Source organism: Anolis carolinensis, chromosome 4 (genome assembly GCF_035594765.1).
Source record: "Anolis carolinensis isolate JA03-04 chromosome 4, rAnoCar3.1.pri, whole genome shotgun sequence".
Taxonomy (NCBI): Eukaryota; Metazoa; Chordata; class Lepidosauria; order Squamata; family Dactyloidae; genus Anolis; species Anolis carolinensis.
In genome coordinates, this window is record NC_085844.1 from 179,453,518 (window position 1) to 179,473,503 (window position 19,986).

A 19,986-nucleotide genomic window follows, 5' to 3' on the forward strand; every position below is an offset into this window, starting at 1 on the left:
GGAAATGGCATCTGGAGAGCAATGCAACTTCTTAAAAGAGGGCAGGGGGTGGGGGCTGAAACAGACATCATCAATATTATGACCTCACACCCAATCCCTTTCTCTCTTTCTGCCACGTCTCCCGAATCCCAGGTTTTCTATAGGCTTTAGTGCAGTGGTTCTCAACCTGTAGGTCCCAGATGTTTTGGCCTTCAACTCCCAGAAATCCGAACAGTTGTTAAACTTGCTGGGATTTCTGGGTGTTGTAGGCCAAAACACCTGGGGACTCACAAGTTGAGAACCACTGCTTTGGTGGATGTGGGGCTAGGGGAAGAGATGCTTATTTATTTATTTATTTATTTATTTATTTATTACAACATTTCTACCCCGCCTTTCTCACCTGAGGGGACTCAAGGCAGCTTACAAAAATTGGCAAAATTCAATGCCCAGAACAAAATTCAATAAAATCAGACAACACAGTTAAATCAATTAATACAGTACTTAATAAAAACATTGTACAAAGCTTAAAAACATATACATACTTAAGTCCATTCTTCCCTTAAGATGCTGCTTAAGGAAGAAGGCTCCTGTTTAATGGGCAGAGTTAAGGAGGCTGAAACATTCACCATTAATATCTTGGCCTTGCTCCTAATCCCTTTCTCTCTCCCTGCCCCCTCCCTGGTTTTCTATGGCTCTTGCATGGATGTGGGCCTAAGGGGAGAGGTACTGCTTCTGGAGAAAAAGTACCTGGTTTAAATTTGGGGGGGGGGGGGGGGGGGGACAGAAGGCCAAAACAGACATCATGGCAAAGAGGGGTGCATTGGTGGCTGGGAAACAAGCACGGATTAAAGGAAGTCGGTTTAGGAAAGGGCTAAGTGGGCTGCCAATGAATTGCACATGGAAAGAACAGGATAATCATCAAGTGACAAATGAGCAGGTTAGGGCATAGGCTATAGGTGCCACGGGTAATTAGGTATACAAAGAGCCTAATTGGGTCAAATCAGTAGTCCATATAGCCCATTTTGACCTGTACTCCAAAGCCTTCATTTCCACATAACTCCCTGCATCAGTTCTTAATGCCACTATTCACTTTGTTGAGAAGGTACAAACCTGAAACTTATATTTTGTTGTATTTTTTTTCATTTTTGGATTCACTCCATTGTGATGTCATATCATTTCTTAAATGCTGTCTCTTCAACATAAATCTGGCCCATGCACTATTTATCACTATAATGAACTACTATGCTGTTTTCTCTTTGTGACTTCCTTTTGTCACATTTGGCCCATCCACCACCTTGCCCAAAACTCTGCTACCAAAATTCAGATATCTCAAATCTCTGTATTGGTTTCTTGTCAACTACTGCATTGTTTAGGTATTTTAACTTGAGAAATATTAATGCTTTATGGCAACAATTATTTAGATTGGAAATCAAACATATTTCATTATAAATATGTAAGTACACATTTTAATAAAATACATAAAGCAGCACACTGAATCTCAGGATATATTTTTTTCTGCTTCACTTAAGGATAGTAATACTTGTGTGGTATATCCATATATAGTATCATAGTTTCTTTTATTAGGGATGTCTAGGTGGAAGTAGATATGAAGCAAAACAACTCAAGGTGGAAGTCACTTCTGACTTTATTCCTGTGTTTAGTCATACAGGTTTCTACCCCATGAACAAAAATCTAATGTAATTTATATTTATGTAGCATTTTACAAAAAATAAGACTCAAGAAGACAATATCAAGTGTTTCATTTGCTAGACCAGAAATAACAAGAATCCCAGTTCTATTACCAGTTTAGATAGCTTTAAGACAATGTGCAGCATGAATTGGTTTCCCTTAGCTATGGTAAATAAATATATCAGAAGCTGTAGACTTCTAAATACCATATGCTGAGAACCACAAATCTACAAAGTTCTGGCCATCTTTGGTCCATCTTATGAACTTCCATAGGTATGGATGGCCCTAATACAGTCCAATCATGCTATTCATATGGTTTCAGTTTGTACAAATGCTGCACATGGAGTTCAGAAGCAAGTTCCATCAAGTTAGTAGGACTTCCTTCTATGCTAGCCTGTACAAAAGTTGCAGCCTACTTCTCCAGTAGCATACATGTGTGTGAATTGTATTTTTGCGAGAAGAAACATTGCAAGTGCACTGAAATACCCACATGCAGTAAGTAAGCAGTGCTTTTACAATCACTGGTAGGATTGATCACAGTACATGTATGCCTCCAGCTCCAAACCATAGACAAAGAGTGAATACATTACTGGAGCCATAATAAATTTCAGCGTCACATTTCAAAAGTTTTTAACCTAAATCCTCTAAACTATTTTTCAAATGTATGCTCCTCCAACTGCAGTCAATGAAATACCACTTTAAGTGTAAGCAAAATTTAGTTATTTGTGAGGCTTGTTTAAATATTTTAATATAAAAGAGTCACATTTTGTTAAGAATTTGAAAGCAATTTTTGCATGTGTACTGGATTTAATAAGATGGCCCATCCCTAGGTGTTAAAGATAATTGGAACAATTGTATATTTATCAAAGCTCTGATTGCATTATGAAATTTTGTAATGACCTGGAATGTAGAATGATACAACAGCATTGTATCTCCTCAGTGCTTCTGTGTAACAGTTTTTACAATTGTTATATTAACAATTAACAATTGTCCGTTGGTTATTTTCTGATCATTTGTATAGTCTGTGGCTCAGGAAGGGGCTGTTAGGGTCAGCTACATTTTGGTCAGTGATGCCCATTCCCCAGATCAGATATTAAGTCCAGTACTGTATTGCAAAGTGATTGTATATATGGCATTGATTGTATAGATGCTGTTACACATTATTTGTTTTTTGTTTGTTTTGTGGAAAATGCTTTTTTTAGGGGCTCTGCTGGTAAATAATATTACAATAATCCTTCCACATTTTGATATTTGCAGTTTTTGTTATTCACATATTTGTACTTGATTAAAATGTTCTCTCTGGGAATCACAAGGTTTTCCAGTGTGAATCTGTAGTCAATTTCTTCTAGTCCTGCTGGAAGATCTATAGCAGTGGTTCTCAATCTGTAGGTCCCCAAATGTTTTGGCCTTCAACTCCCAGAAATCCTAATAGCTGGTAAACTGGCTGGGATTTCTGGGAGTTGTAGGCAAAAACACCCAGGGTCCTGCAAGTTGAGAACCACTGATTTAGAAAGTTCTAGAGATAATATTTCTTTAGGAATCTCTAGATTGTCAAAAGCAATTATGTAGTCAGCTTCCAGCAAGTGTTGGCCATAGAGTTGTGGTGGAAGACCTAGATGTTTCTCATGAGATGTCATCTCAAGTAAAAAATAACAATATAGCTATTTATTCAAGGTTTTTCACTTTAATGGTAGTTCTGTGCCCCTAACCCATGTGAATGTGGAGGATTGACTATAGTGTGATTTTGATAGCTTTAATATCTTAGTGGCTTTCAGTACCATCAGCTGTCTATTCTGTTGGACCAGCTTCCTGGAACGGATGTCAATAGTTCTACATTCTAGTAGTTCCATTCTTGTCCTGCAAACAGATTCGAGAAGAGATTGCTGGGTTACTGTTTCTCATTGAGGGAAACATAAATAGTAACTCAGTAGACATTTTGTCAGTAAGTTGCCCATCTGATTGAGAAGATTACATACCCCATTAAGAATTAGATTTACAGTTTGTGAGTGTTGTCAGGTCCAGTCCTTAATTTCAGACATCAAAGTGGTAGCAAATATCTTTTACTCAACATGTCAGAAAAATTTTAATCCTTCCTAGATGGAGGAATATTTGCCAAACCTATTTAGGTTCTGGAGCTCCGGTGGCGAAGTGCGTTAAAGCACTGAGCTGGAGACCGAAAGGTCCTGGGTTCAAACCCCGGGAGCGGCGTGAGCGGCCGCTGTTAGCTCCAGCTCCTGCCAACCTAGCAGTTCGAAAGCATGCCAATGTGGGTAGATCAATAGGTACTGCTCCGGTGGGAAGGTAACGGTGCTCCATGCAGTCATGCCAGCCACATGACCTTGGAGGTGTCTACGGACAATGCCGGCTCCTCGGCTTAGAAATGGAGATGAGCACCAACCCCCAGAGTCAGACATGACTGGACTTAACGTCAGGGAAAACCTTTACCTTTACCTATTTAGGTTCTAATGGTATCAAGGAGTGAGTATTGTTGAACTTTGCATGTGTGGCTGACTTCAAAATCCTTACAGAGACCTCAGCTCTTCTAAAATGCTAGGGCTATAATACATAGCAATAGTAATCAATTTTGGACAAAAAGATGTCTGAATTTTGAAACAGTTATATCAACTTTCTTCCGAAATCAATCAATCAATCAATAAATAGGTTTTATGTTTCTGATTCTTAATATTACTCAGATCCCAAAAGTGAATAGGAGGTTTTACGTTACTGGGATGTCAAGGAACACTTGTTCTGTACAAATTGCCCATGTATTCACATGATCTGGTAAGACTCTTCTTCATGTTCTCTCAGTTGCTAATTTTAAATGGATGGTAACTAGGAAGTAAGCCTTTCTTTGTCACACTCCACCTAGAATGTTCTCCATAGGCTTTCATGTCAGGTGACTGAATTTCTGGTTCCTGGTAACCATTGTTTATGTGCCCAGATATTTTAATTCAGATAATTGTTCTTCTGACTTCCACTACTTTTAGATTTGCAGTTTTCTAGAATGCTTTGTTTGCTGCTGTGTGGCTTTGTTTACTGTTATTGTTATCTTCTCAATATATGAGTTGGATATTAATAATGACTTTAATATGCAAATTAAACATCAAAATAAAACAAATATTGGGTAGGATTCAGACTGTCGTATTTGGAGTTGACCATTAAAAACAGTGGAACTGAAGTCATGACTAACTTAAGTCATATTGTTTTCAAAATATATACTTTATTGATTACTAAGTCTGTAAGCATCACTTAAGTCATATTGTTTTCAAAATATATACTTTATTGATTACTAAGTCTGTAAGCATCCTCATGTCTTTATTTTATTATTTTGTTTTTTATGGAAGTTGCCACACATACACTTTTTATGGTGAGATATGTTTTATATGTTTAGCAAAAAAATGCATGTGCATCATTTCATGCCTGTGACATGCAGAGTTGTAGATAAGAGCTTTCATAGTAACTAGGATGATAAACAGAAGAGGGGAAAGACCCCTTTGGAAATGTTTGAATCATAATGTCTAAACTTAGTTGCAGTAAATTAACTTCCCCATATTCTCCATTTTTAAAAGATTACAAGACTGGGTGAGGTTTTTTTTGGTAGCTTTTAAAATATTAGTCATCATAGTATATCTTAGATCAAGGAAGAAAAAACATAAATGAATTTTGTATTTAGACTTCATTCCCATATCCAAGGCATTTCATTGGATTACCTGGAAATTTAGGTATTCCAAAATCACTACTTACTTTCCCGGAACTGCTCAGTGTCATACTCAAATTTTGGGATATTGGTAGAATTGAGTAATGTTCCCGCTGGACATTAGAAAGGACTATTTTTTAGAAAGGACTGAGAATTATCAAGGATCCATGGTAAAGATTCCTGGAGAAAAATAGCTTTTCAAATCATAGACTTGCTTATGTAACCAGTAACATTAAAATTCCTGAATATTTTAAATGTGCAATGAATACAATCTGTCATGAAACAGCAAGAGAAGCAGTTGTTTATTCAAAGTAACAGTTACTATACATATTAGTCTATGTATTTAATATAGTGTATCTAGGAGCTAAGTTCAATCAGATAGCAATGGATGGTAGTTAACCACAATGACTTCAGTTCCTGAAACTATCAATTATGTAGTCATGTCATTATGGGAGTGTAGTTCAAACATTTACTTTTGTTTTCTGTAGGTTTGAAACTTTTGTCCCATATAAAAAAGTAGGTGACCCTCCACGTATTGTTGAATTGCAACTTTAATCAGATTGGCCAGCATAGCCATTAGTGAATAATTATGGAAGTGGCACTTTAACAAAACCTGGAGAACCATATATTTTGCATCCATGTTGTATAGTTATACCAAAAACGGTGCCTTTCTGTAAGTATAGTTCAATTATTCAGTCTTCATTTCCCAAGTATAAATAACCTCAAAGATGATATATTTGTAATGAGCCAATTTTTGAAGACTACCCTTAATTTACGACATTTAGTCTTTTCTTCTTGATTGTAAGAACCTGAAAAGGGGATATAAGAATTCCTATTGTGCAGATTCCACATTATTAGATTGATGACACCGTATCCAGAGTGCATACAGGCAGCACCCAAGTTACGAACAAGATAGGTTTGTTCTTATATTGAATTTGTATGTAAGCCAGAACAGGTATATTTTTAAGTGTAACTCTGGACAAATATACACCTATATATTAGCTTTGGATAGCATAAGGCAGGGGTCCCCAAACTACGGCCCGCGGGCCACATCCGGCCCCCTGGAGCAATTTATCCGGCCCCCACAGCTTTCCCCCCTTTCCTGCGTTGTCTCAAAAGGTATTTTAATTATTATTTAATTAATTATTAATTATTAAGGGGTGTTTGCTCCAGGTTTAGCAATACGTTGATTAGCAATACACACCAGATTTCTCCCAGGGCTGGAGGCCTGAGTGAGGGAAATAGTTTATTTCCCCACTCAGTCTTCCAGTCCTGGGAGAAATCTGGATTATATTGCTATTTCTGAATTGCAGTATACTCCGGATTTCTCCCTGGGCTGGAGGCCTGAGTGAGGGAGAGTTTCTTTCCCCACTCAGTCTTCCAGTCCTGGGAGAAATCTGGAGTATATTGCTACAGTAGAGTCTCACTAATCCAAGCTAAACGGGCCGGCAGAAGCTTGGATAAGCGAATATCTTGGATTATAAGGACTGATCAAGGAAAAGCCTATTAAACATCAAATTAGGTTATGATTTTACAAATTAAGCACCAAAACTTCATGTTATACAACAAATTTGACAGAAAAGTAGTTCAATACGCAGTAATGTTATGTTGTAATTACTGTATTTACGAATTTAGCACCAAAATATCATGATATATTGAAAACATTGACTACAAAAATGGCTTGGATTATCCAGAGGCTTGGATAAGCGAGGCTTGGATTAGTGAGACTCTACTGTATTTCTGAATTGCAGTATACTCCGGATTTCTCCCTGGGCTGGAGGCCTGAGTGAGGGAGAGTTTCTTTCTCCACTCAGGCTTTCAGTCCTGGGAGAAATCTGGAGTATATTGCTATTTCTGAATTGCAGTATACTCCGGATTTCTCCCTGGGCTGGAGGCCTGAGTGAGGGAGAGTTTCTTTCCCCACTCAGTCTTCCAGTCCTGGGAGAAATCTGGAGTATATTGCTATTTCTGAATTGCAGTATACTCCGTATTTCTCCCTGGGCTGGAGGCCTGAGTGAGGGAGAGTTTCTTTCTCCACTCAGGCTTCCAGTCCTGGGAGAAATCTGGAGTATATTGCTATTTCTGATTTGCAGTATACTCCGGATTTCTCCCTGGGCTGGAGGCCTTAGTGGGGCCTCTCCATTATTTTATTATTATTATTATTATTGTTGTTGTTGTTGTTGTTGTTGTTAACATTGAGGCTGGGTGGCCATCTGTCAGTTGTGCTTTGCTGTGTGTTTGGTGCACAAAGGCAGAAGAGGGTTGGACTAAATGGCCCAAGGGTCTCTTCCAACCCTCTCCATTATTATTATTATTATTATTATTATTATTATTATTATTATTATTATTATTATTAACATTGAGGCTGGGTGGCCATCTGTCAGGGTTGCTTTGCTTGTGCTTTTGGTGCACAAAGGCAGAAGGGTATTGGACTAAATGGCCCAAGGGGTTTCTTCCAACCCTCTTTATTATTATTATTAATAACATTGAGACTGTATTTGTTCCTTTTTTTACTTCAAAATAAAATATGTGCCATGTGCATAGGCATTTGTTCATAGTTTTTTAAAAAAAATATAGTCCGGCCCTCCAACGGTCTGAGGGACTTTTAACTGTCCCCCCGTTTAAAAAGTTTGGGGACCCCCGGCGTAAGGAATGGTTTTCATCCCTGTAATGTTTGTTTTGCTGTCTGTGTCCCTGTTCAGAAGCTTTCACCTCACTGAATGTCCCTGTAATTATTGGATTTTGAAAAAAATTGGCTTGCTGTGGAAACGAAGATTTCTGATAAAGTTTGAGACATCTTTTCTCCCACAATATCTGCTTTGAACTGGTTTATCTGAGTCCACACTCAGATAATGTGGGATTTCCTGCCTTGATATTCTGGAATACAGGGCTGTGTGGAAGGGCCCTTAGAGGAGTGATTTTCCCTTTCTAGGGGTAGATTTCTCTCACTTCCTGTTTTCTCACCCCCCCCCCCTCGTTCTTAACTATGAGTTGTTTATTAGTTAGATGTTTGTAACTCAGAGACTGCCTGTAATCTGTAGAAGGCCACCAGACAACGATACAGAATTCCTCATATGGCCAGGATAACAATATTCTCAGTAGGGAAAGGGTAGTAGTTTGGCAATCTGGGAAATTTCAGGGGAAGATGTTGTTATTTCAGAAGTATATATAATCAGTTTATACTGATATTTCAGTATTTTCTTTCCCCCATCCTCTAAGATATCCCAAAGAAACATCTAAACATGCAAAATGAAATTCTGGGTGGTGTTTAGGGAGTATAACTGTCTCATGCAAATAGCCCAGATCCTCCTTTTAGGCTGCCAAGTCCTTGGGACCATTACTGCTAACAGTCTTGGGGAGAAAGTAAAGAAAGAAGGAGATTAATAAACAATGGGGATTGTTTGTTTGCACTACATTTCACTATAGAGAGAGGAAGAGCATCAAGAAAGAGGCGGTTGTTATTGCTTAGTTACATACATCCCTCCTTCACTGTAGCATGTAATTACACACACATACAAAGCACATATGTCACTAACATAATCCTAGTTGTAATATATAAATAAGGAAATTACAGGTTACAGGAATAAGACCTCTGGAATGCTTGTTTATTCAAATCTGAAAGTGGTTTCTATGTAATAGAATGGGCATGTCTTTGCTTTATTTCTGTGAAATATATTACGTTGCCTGAATGTCTATGACCCCTTTACATTGTAAACTACCCAAAAGCCCCAGTACGAAACTCCTATATGCGGGAAGCCCTTGGCAAATGGCAAGTAATCACAACTCAGGGAGGCTGTGAAGGTGGGCAGTGAGGGCACAGAATGCATCAAAATACAAAGGCTTGTTTCTGGGGATATTCAGACAAGGTTTAAAGTTGAGTTGACAGGTGTTGAGTTGCCATAGACAGGATTTTGAGTTGATAGAAACAGTTTTGGATTTGATGAAGAGGGGAGAACTAGCTATCATATTGGAAAACCTTAAGCAGGTCTGCACAACTTCAACTTCTAGGATTCCTGACCTTTGAACCAGCTGGCTAGGGCTTCTGGAAGTTGAGGTCCCAAACACATGGAGGGCCAAAGGTTGTGCAGGCCGGGTCTAAAGCTTTCCAGACATTGCAGGTTGGTGATACACTTTGTAGATATGCATCATTTTGCGACACAGTAATTCAGTTTTACCAGTAAACTAAAGAATTAATCAACCCCTTATGAGAGATACAGTCACATAGATAAATTGTAATAGTGAAATGTATGGGGACACAATATGCCTCATGAAAAAAATTTAATTTATTTTTTAGAAAATATGTGATTTATACTGTTTTCACATAGACTCCTTACATTTAAGCAACACATCTACACATTGTAGCTCGCACACTACCATGCCTCCACACACGGTTTGGAAAGATCTGGTCTAAAGAATAGACTACTGGAGTTATATATTATTCTATTGAATAAATGTATTCTTGTTGTTTTAAACCCATCTCTGGTTGACTGTCAAGTTTGAATTGTGATCAGGGCACGCATGATCCTGTTAGGTGAGAAGCAGTAAGGATACATGTAATTAATGATCACATTATATTCATCTGATTTAGTTACTGATGGTTCATTATGCACAAACTTTGTTTCATACACACGGTGGTACAAAATTATCTTCATGATAAGTTGATAAGATGTATATGAAATATACATGGATTTGTGTTTAGACTTGGTTCTCAGCTCCTAGATATTATTATTATTATTATTATTATTATTATTATTAATTCATTTCTATCCAGTTTTTCTCCCATGGGTGGGATTCAAAGCGGTGTACAAAATATAAAACTAATACAAATACAACCGCACACAATACAAAATCAGCTAAACATCATATCCCAATGTAAAAAACCCCAGTTTAACATATCATATAAAACAGTTAAAACTTACATCAGGCACCATTTAAAGGTATCCATAACCTCCGGCTACTGAGGTTATTTGTCAGATATTATCGGACTTTTATCAGACTGGCAGTGCCCATTATCATTCGTCTGGGAAGATATCTCCTTGTGTATGTAGATGCAAATGCATATACTCCAAAAACCACTGGTTCGCAAGCATTTTGGAAAAGGGGTATGCAAACTGTATTAAAACCCATTAAAAATTAAAATTAGTTTTACAATTTGGCTATTTTTAAATCCTTAAATAAGAGAACCAACGAGGAAGAGAAATTATAATATGGTAAAATTCAGACAAGAAGAGAAGTTATTCAGATTTCCTTTGTGTATGGATTCATCAATACTACATTCTACAAAATATTTTAAAAATGTCTTTTTGTCTCAGTTCCTGTATTTCTGACTTGTAAATTTTGAATATGATGAATCTTTAGGCTGTTTAGATTTTATACAATCTGGTTTGTGGATAATCATGGGAGTGTGTTAGCACATGAATTCTATACAGTATATTAGGGAGGGAGGGTTTTGCACCACACCAAACATCCACAAATAGGAAGGCATACATAGCTTCCATCCATTTCATAAATTCTCAAGTGCTCTCTTGCAGTTGTTTGAGTTGTCTGCCATTTTATAGAAGGGTGCACCACTTTACTATGCCATTGAATATAGTAGGACTTTAACGTCTATGGATTTTGGTATCCATTGGGAAGGGAGCTCTTTGAATCAAACCCCCATGAAACTAAGGTATTACTGCATTACTGTCACCGAAAGGAAAATTTAAAAAGGATACATCCTAACTACCCTGGGGAAATAGGTCCAAGGTGTGAGAGGAGCCATTGAAAAGGTGCTCTCCTATGTTCCTACTTAAAAATGTCTCCTCTGGACACCTGAGACCCCATCTACACTAAGCATTTCATGCAGTTCAAAGCAAGCTTCAGATTGCAGTGGCTAGTCAAGAAACTCCTACAAAGCACAAAAAAGAAAGCTCTTAATGTGCACCAGTGCTCTGTGGTTTGTGTAATCCCCATCTGGGCCTTAAACTGGTTCCAGGATTTCCTATGTAATTATCTGTACAGCATGCACTTTCATACAAATTTGTTGTCTGGCCACTGCAGTTTGACCAGTGTAGATGAGGTCTTGTCATCATCCAGTTTTGTCATTACAGTACTGACTACACTTAATGAAGCCACATTCTAAATGTGCTTGTGGTTAATTTCTATACCGTGGTAACAGAAGCTGCTAAAGTAACATGTTATCCGCAAATATGTGATACCTTATACAGTGTTCCCTCACTTATCATGGGGGTTACATTCCAGTGCCACCCGCAATAATTGAAAATCTGTGAAGTCGGAACACTATATTTATTTGAATAAAACAAATACCTTATTTTAATAGTTAGGTGGCCTTTCTCTCCTTCGCAAGCCCGTTTTGCACTGAATTGTTTTAGTTTGGTGAGGCAGGCAGCAACTTGGCAGAGAAGACTGTAAACCTGCAACTCCCAGGATTCCCAGGGAGGCAGTGAAGCCTTCCTGGAAGAGGGGTGGGGTGAGAGCGCATCTACAAAAGGCATGCGCCACCACGGCCTAGTCCTCCTTGAGTTGCTTTGTGTTGTTTAATTTGTTTTATTTATTTATTTATAGAGACCACTTTTGATTGGATAGCAGTAAGGTCCAAGGCATTCTGAGAGTGCCTTGGACCACAAAAAAACCCCCGCAAAACAGTGAGGGCGCAAAAAGTGAATTGCGAAGTAGCGAGGGAACATTGTAATACTAATGCATGTTTTGCCTTGAGTTCTGGGTGATAAAAGCCTGCGAACAGCTATATGGGGTATTATCCTTTTTAAAAATGCCCTTTGTTTGTATTTATGGACTCATGCAATTTTATAAGCAAGTCATGCATACTGTTAACCTTGTGTCCTAAGATTTGCAGCTCTATTGAAGTATGTTTCATTATAAAATCAAAAGAATACCAACAATCATGTGATGAATATCTTTTAAAAAATCACATGACCATATCTTTTACATCCAGATATAATGCTTCAATCTTTCAATATATCAACCCTTTGAACATCCCCTTTCACCTTTGACATGCCCCCTTTACCCAGCTGATAGTGTTTTTTTTAAAAAAAAAATACTGGACTTTGGTTTTAAAAAGTTTTTTTAAAAGTCCACTGGCGCATCCATCATTAGTAGCTACTGACTAGGAAAAACTAAATTATGGGTGGCTTGAATAACAATAACTTTTTATGAAGCTCCCCAGAAACACTTTGGTGTGGATGCTATTAGAAAATGTTGGATATCCCTTATCCATAATGCTTGGGACCAGAAATATTTTGGATTTGGGTTTTTCTGGGATTTTGGAATATTTCCATATACATAATGAGCTCTTTTGGAGGTTTGTATTGTATTGCATTGTCATTTGTATGATTTTCAGAAATCAAACCATTAAAAAAAACAACAAAAAACGAAAGCAAGCGGAAGCCGATCCTAGCTCTTGCTTGCTTTTCAGCATTACACACAAAAAAACCCCCCTGAAAATACGTAGCTGGGTTAATTCCAAACCCAGTTTGGATTGGATAGTCCTCATATTAGGAAAATGGGGTATAAATCTGCCTATGGCAGTTCAAAAACTGGGAAGCTGGTGACAATTTCACTGGATCCAAATTTCCAGGAAACCTTGATTTGCTAAAGTTTGACTTCTGCAAGGAAAAACGGGACAAAGAATAATGAAGTGCAGGGTTCTTAGCAGTATTCAGAGTGGAATATTTCATTTACAGTAGAGTCTCACTTATCCAACATAAACGGGCTGGCAGAACGTTGGATAAGCGAATATCTTGGATAATAAGGAGGGATTAAGGAAAAGCCTATTAAACATCAAATTAGGTTATGATTTTACAAATGAAGCACCAAAACATCATGTTATACAACAAATTTGACAGAAAAAGTAGTTCAGTACGCAGTAATGCTATGTAGTAATTACTGTATTTACGAATTTAGCACCAAAATATCACGATATATTGAAAACATTGACTACAAAAATGTGTTGGATAATCCAGAACGTTGGATAAGCGAGTGTTGGATAAGTGAGACTCTACTGCATTTAGTAGACTCTTATCACAAGATTCTTCCTACATCGCTGTTTACACTCACAAAAATCCTATAAGATAGGCTGGTTGAGATAAAATTACAAGACCAAAGTCACTCAGGGAGCTTTATGGTTGAGTGGGAATTTAATCTGGATTCCTACTGTCTTGGGACTAGCAACTACTGTTCATCCTTTGGGGAAAGACTAATGGCTTTGTAGAACATGTTTTTAATTTAAAATATTTTTATGAAAGACTGCCTGATGTTTTGTGTGTTTTATTGATCACGGGAAGCTATATTTTTATTCATTTAAATTACCGAACACCTACATGATATTGGTGACTATGGTTTTCCATTATGGAGAGACAGATGTTTAAAATTTCATTTGCCAGTCTTCATTTCATGAAAGTCTTTGGAGCAGTTGCTTTTACTTTAGTAGGGAATTAAACATGGGAACTTTTGAAATGGTCTGGCCTCAGTCATATAGAATGACTAGTTTGATGAATGTGACCAATTTTATTTTTATGTAAATTTACAGAAGATAAGACTGACCTTGAAAACAGAGTGATGCAGAAGAAAATTAAAATCCCCAAGCTCTCTCTCAATCACCTAGAAGAAACAGAGGAGATAACAGATTATGGGGATGAAGATATGGAACTTAGACACTGTAAGGTATTGTAGTTTTGTTTGTTGGTTAATATTTTTAAAGCAATTTCCAAATTTCAGGATGCCCTTTGGTTCTTAGAGAAAAGGAAGTACAAATTTAGATTATGATTTTGTACATAATTACTTCAATTCTATTGTAGAGAGTAGAATTTACTTCCAACTAAATGTTCCTTATACTATTCAACTAAGGTTGGAGAAGTTGGAGATACCTAGTACCGAATTGCTGCAAAGGTCATTTTACTCAAATGCTACTATTTTACTCTGTGTACAAACTCTTTTAGTGGCAGTTCTCACCCACGTCTTCAGGTTGACCAAGAAGATTTTTGTTTTGTTTTGAGAAGTTGAATGATCAGACTTGCAACTAAATTTTTATTGTAAATGCAGATATAAATTTTCATATATCTAGTTTTGAGTAACATCTGCTGCCAGACTTCTTTGTTTACTTCCAAGTTTTCTGTGCTACATTCGAGTCATAATGTGCTCCTTTACATAGTTAATTCAGTACTTTATAAATTGCAAGCTTCGCAGAAAAATATTCCCGTGGATCATGTAATAATGCATTTGTCTCTTAGGCCAGAGCTTCTTAAACTTTTTCCATGTGACCCCTTTCCACCGAGACTTTTTTATGTCCCCCCAGGTATATAGGTTTATGAAATAGGTGTAAAAGCCAAATACTGATTGAAAATAAACCAGTATTTGCAAGGCTTGCTAAACTAGCTGATTGTCTTTTTTGTGGAGCTGAAGCATTTTTTGCAGAGTCCACTGTAACACTGGCAGATTTGTGCAAATGAGTGGCAATCAGAAACCTTTTCCTGTTGCCAATTTTTTCGTGACCCCAACATTGAGCTAAGTTTAAGAAGTAGTGTCTTAGGTGATGGGAAAAGTCTGCACAGAACAATTTTAGACTCAACAACAACTTGTTAGTACGTACAGTACAATCAGTATCGCCGAGCCTAGTACCCACAGTTTTACCTATTCTCTTCAAACAAAATGAGTAATTTCTAGGATTCACATAGGTCTTCCAGGTGTTTATATGGTATGCTGTTTCCAGAAGTGACCATAGAGTCATCCTGGGATGCCTAGCAAATTCTCTCCAGAAAGTTTCTAGGTTCTCCAGTATGATTTTATGCGAACTTCCAATGTAACTTGTTCTTTTCTGTAGGGTTCACTATTACCAAGCCTTTTCCATAGTAAGCCCCCTGAAAATATGAAGGTTATACTGTACATATTAAAAGACATATCTCCAAAAAGTTCGTGGGGTGCGTCCCATGGATTAAGAGTATCCAGCTAGGATGCTCATATCCTTTACAAAGTCAAAATTAGTGGCAAAAAGTAAAATTTTCTAGGAGACATAATATAAATAAATATTTTGTATGAAAACCATTCTGAAAACACTGTATAGAATGTGTATACCTTATTATTCCTTCCCTTTGTTTTTGCTTGCTTGTGGATTCCACATTTTTGGCCCATTGGTTTTGGGCCATATTGTTGTGTTTCTATTCCCGACTTATGGAAACCGTAAGAGGTTTTCTTGGCAAGATTTATTTAGAGAGGTTTTACTTTTGCTTTCCTTTGAGACTGAAAGGGTGTGATTTGCCCAAGGTCACCCAATGGGTTTCTGTAGCTGAGTGGAGATTCCAGCCTGGTCTCCAGATTTGCTCAAACCACTACCCCATATTGGTTCTCTATGCATAAAAGCTTTCAGTAGCTAACTTTTTGTCAGCTGCTGTGCATTATTCAACTTTGTCGCTTTAAGTTTTGTGATTAAAAACATTATCTTGTCCTCCTTTGATTATGAGTACAGATTGAGTCTCCTTTTTTTGGAAATCTTAAATACTTAAAAAAAAACCACCCTGAAACTTTTGCCACCAGCTGAACACTTCTACCGTTGGGGAAACAGGGGGTGGGGGAAGGGTAGGTAGGTAGTCTTATGTCTTGTAGTTGCCAGTGATGGTGCACGGTGATAATTTCTTGATCATTTTGTAGAGGGGTAGTCACTCTTACCTTAGTCTTTGAGGTCTTGAACACTCCCTGCCTTTTTCTGGGATCCATTACTGACAGCAGACACTACTAGAGTACACCTTTTATAAGTTAAAAAATATACAACAGCTTGTATTGATGATGATCTAAATACCCTAAATGTACCAGACCCTTGAAACCAAGTAAGGCTAGCTATGATTAGTATTTGGATGGGATATCTCCCTTCAATACCAGGTATGTAGGCTATATTTCAAAGGAAGGAAGTTGATCAATAAGGCAGATACACATGCAATATCTTTATGTCATATTTGCCATGGCCACACCTTTGTTCTGACTGTCAGAATGTCTGAAGGTGATGCCTTATTCTTCCTATTGAAAACAATGTTTCCCCCTATTGCATTGTGGCTTTTTACTCTTTTCCAAATGTTTGACTAGCTTGAGAGCAACCAGCTACTCAGGGGCACCATTTTACAGTTCTGTATGCTCATGGCAGGATACCAAACTACACCAAAGGCCAAATGGGTTGATTTATACTGTGCTAAATACTTAGCCAGGTTCAATGAATTATCAACAAGGCAAAATGTATGTTTCTGCAGGGAACGGAGTAAAGGACTACTCGTTGGGCTCTACCAGAATACTACAGAGCACAATCCAGAAAATATGAAGGTCATCCTAAAGCATAGGATTATCTTCAATTGAGTTTTCTTGCTGTACCTCTATAAAGGTCTTAACAAAGAATGTGTGAATACAGTGCAAGGCTATATTGTTTCAGGAAAAATGCTTGTGATTTAATTAGAACAATGCATGCTTTTGGATTCATGCTTCTTGATTAGAGAAACTGTCTTCTTTTAACACATTTGCAATTTTGCTTTAGCAAATAGTAAATTACTTGTAACTGCACTGGAGTAAAGCCCTGGTCTTAAAAGTATTAATTTCCTACCTTCCTTCATGAATATCAATTAAACACGAACAGCATTTGTCCTTGCACAAGTAAAGGGCATACTGCATAGAAGATACTTTATATCAGTTTGGAATTTGGGCTCCCTATTGATCTTCAGAAATAGAGTTTGAGATCTAAATCTTTTGTTGGTAAGCTTTCCCTTGCCTGCTTTGAAGCAAATTTAAGCACATGCAATATTTTCACAAAGAATTTTTATTTTATAAAAATTCTGAGAAATCCTTGGAAAAAGGAAACTAAGAAAGGATATGTGCACAGCTTTCCATGTCAGGTCCCACTCTGGCAGAAAGGCAGCATAAACATGAAATGAAATAAATTTTAAAATTCCTCCCAAACGGAATTATCTTGCAAAGGAGGAGGGTAGGTGAACTGAAAGAATGAAGTTGGCAGCATAAGCTTTTATGGACTAAGTTTACTTCCTCAGATACACAGTGTAGACCATTACACAATGAAATAAGGAGCCAAAAGATACGAATCACAACATCCTGACAAAAGATTGAATTCTGGTTTTTTTAATGGCATTGCTATGTTTTGGCATATATTACACTATGAGGTAAAATGTTTGCAAAATAGTTGGGTAGAATGTTTGTGTTTGGGTTTTTTGAAAATTCCTTGCTGCAATAAAAATACTGTATATGACGGATATTTTCCCCTGTGAGGATTGTAAAGGATCCCTGCTTTAATTATCTGTAGAACTATATAGTATGCTATATGCTGTAGTGTATTAATACAGTGTTTTGTTGCGACATACAGAGACATGACAGGAGGAAACAAAATGAAGGCACGCATAAAAGCATTGAAGCAGTTGTTGCACGCCTTGAGAAACAAAATGGAATGAGTCTCAGTAGCAATTCCAGTCCTGAGGCAACATTTTTTGAACCTTCAGAAAGGATGAACAATATGGACGATGCGGTAGTTCCTCGAGTTCTTTATGAAGAATTGCTGCGAAGCTATCAGCAACAGCAGGAAGAAATGAGACACATTCAGCAAGAACTTGAAAGAACAAGAAGACAGCTTGTTCAGCAAGCGAAAAAGCTAAAAGAGTATGGGACATTAGTGTCAGAAATGAAGGAGCTCAGAGACTTGAACAGGCGGCTACAGGATGTACTGCTTCTCAGACTAGGCAGTGGTAAGTGCTTGAATGTGGTAAGCTGGGACAAGATTTTAAATCATTTAATTTTTGAATAAAGTGACTGAATTTTTATACAAAATAATACAGGCAGTCCTCCACATTCATGGATATAACCTTTGCATATTTGATTATTTGCTGCTACGACCTCTGTGGTGCTACACCGTTTTCAATAAGGACTTCAAAAATACAGGGTTGATCATGAACTGTAATCGGTCAAGTCATGCTTAGCCAGTGGTCAAATATATGGTGGCTGGGAGGAAACCAAACTGGTGGGGTGGCTGGGCCTGCATTCCCTCTCTCACTCATTCAAGTGGAGGTTGGATAGCATGGAGGAACAGACGGAAGGAAGAAAACAATGGGAAAGGAGGATGGCAGAGGAGAGAAGGCACTTCTCCATTTGTGGTGGTAACAACAACAACAACAACAACAGCTTTATTTATAACCCACCCTACCTCCCCGAGGGAACTCAGGACAAATTCCAACAAAGGATGGCAAACATTCAGTGCCATAAAACAATACAAAATGAACAAATATTCCTGCCCTAGCTTTCCTGCAGCCATGAGAGGGCTTTCCTCATTTCCTTCATCTGCTGCCCCCCACCTCACAAGCACACATGCTCTCTTTCTCTTGATTGCCTCCACCACTTTCTCCCATGATTTAGTTTTTCACATAGATTCAATCCCTGCCTTCTCTCCATAGTATCAGAGTTCTCCTCCTTTTGTTTCATACAGGGAGGTAGCACATAGATGTTGCACCCCAACATGTGGTTGTGATTGCATGGTCTGCATTGTAAAAAGGAGGTAGACTTTCAAGTAGCAAGGGGAGAAGGAGAGAGCTGAGTGAATGGTCAGTATAACTGGCCTTTCAGATATGCTGAGGACTCTTTCTCCACCATGCACTTATGAGGTGGCGGAAGCGAGAGAAAGAAAATGAGGAAAGCCCCTTCACGACCATAGGTCTGGCAGTGGAAATCAAGAGCAGGCTGCAAAATAGTAAATGGAAACGAGCTCTTACCTTTCCATCAGTCTTTCTCTCTCTCTTCCAGCCTGCCATCTTCTCCTTCTCCTCTGGAATGAGTGAGCAACTGGGAACATATTCACACTGTAGAAGCATTTTTACTTTTTTTTCACTTTCATGGGAATCCTGCACCCTTAACCTCCATGAAGGTTGAGGGTAAACAGTAGCACTGTTGTTATTAGCCTTACTACTTAGCCATTAGCTTCTGTGATAAAAATTCTGGATTCATTTTATTTTTGTTAAAATAATAGCAGTACTATTATAGAAGTTCCAATAGTGACAGGTGCTCTGGGAACAGTCCCAAATGGACTGACAATATATGAGTTACAAAAAGCAACACTGCTTGGAACACATCACATCATTTGATGATAGCTGGTAGACTGTTACACTAATAGTGGTGGTTATGATGGAAGAGGAAATGCTATATGTGACAATTAGATTGAATTGGTTTCCTCAAAGGACCACATATGTTCACAAAGTGCTGTGAATGAGGACAAGAACTTTTGATATACTCATCCCCCAATATTTAATCTGTCAGTGTAATATAATATGTTGTATATGCCCATGTACACATCTAAGGGATTTTGTCAAAAATTGACCCCCAAACCTGGGTCAATGCAAGTAGTTTGCCTTAACTCTTAACAAGGAAAAAACCCTTCTTTGAATAGGGTGGTAACAAGTAAGTGTTTATTTTGTCCTCGAGAATGTAAAAGAAGCACAACCCTCCCTGTTCTCCCCTCCATGATGCTACTTCTAGCCTTTTGAAATACCTAGTTAGGAAAATTGCATTAGCAGTGCCAGCTCTCTCTTGCTTCTTTGAAAGATGCTCTGAAAGATTAAAGGGGGTTAGTAGTTCTTCTT

General features: G+C 37.9%; 1 protein-coding gene across 3 annotated transcripts in view; it reads left to right on the forward strand.

The window, feature by feature from the left end:
* Positions 1 to 19,986, forward strand: part of bend5 (BEN domain containing 5) — a 1,240,673-nt gene that overhangs the window by 729,557 nt on the left and 491,130 nt on the right. For 2 of the 3 annotated variants that reach the window (XM_062979624.1, XM_003227428.4), the window contains 2 exons: positions 13,911 to 14,044; positions 17,730 to 18,105. The exons of the other annotated variant lie outside the window; for it this stretch is intronic. In XM_062979624.1, the coding sequence (XP_062835694.1) occupies positions 13,911 to 14,044; positions 17,730 to 18,105 (510 nt within the window). The remainder of the gene's footprint in view (positions 1 to 13,910; positions 14,045 to 17,729; positions 18,106 to 19,986) is intronic. 3 annotated transcript variants of the gene reach the window in all.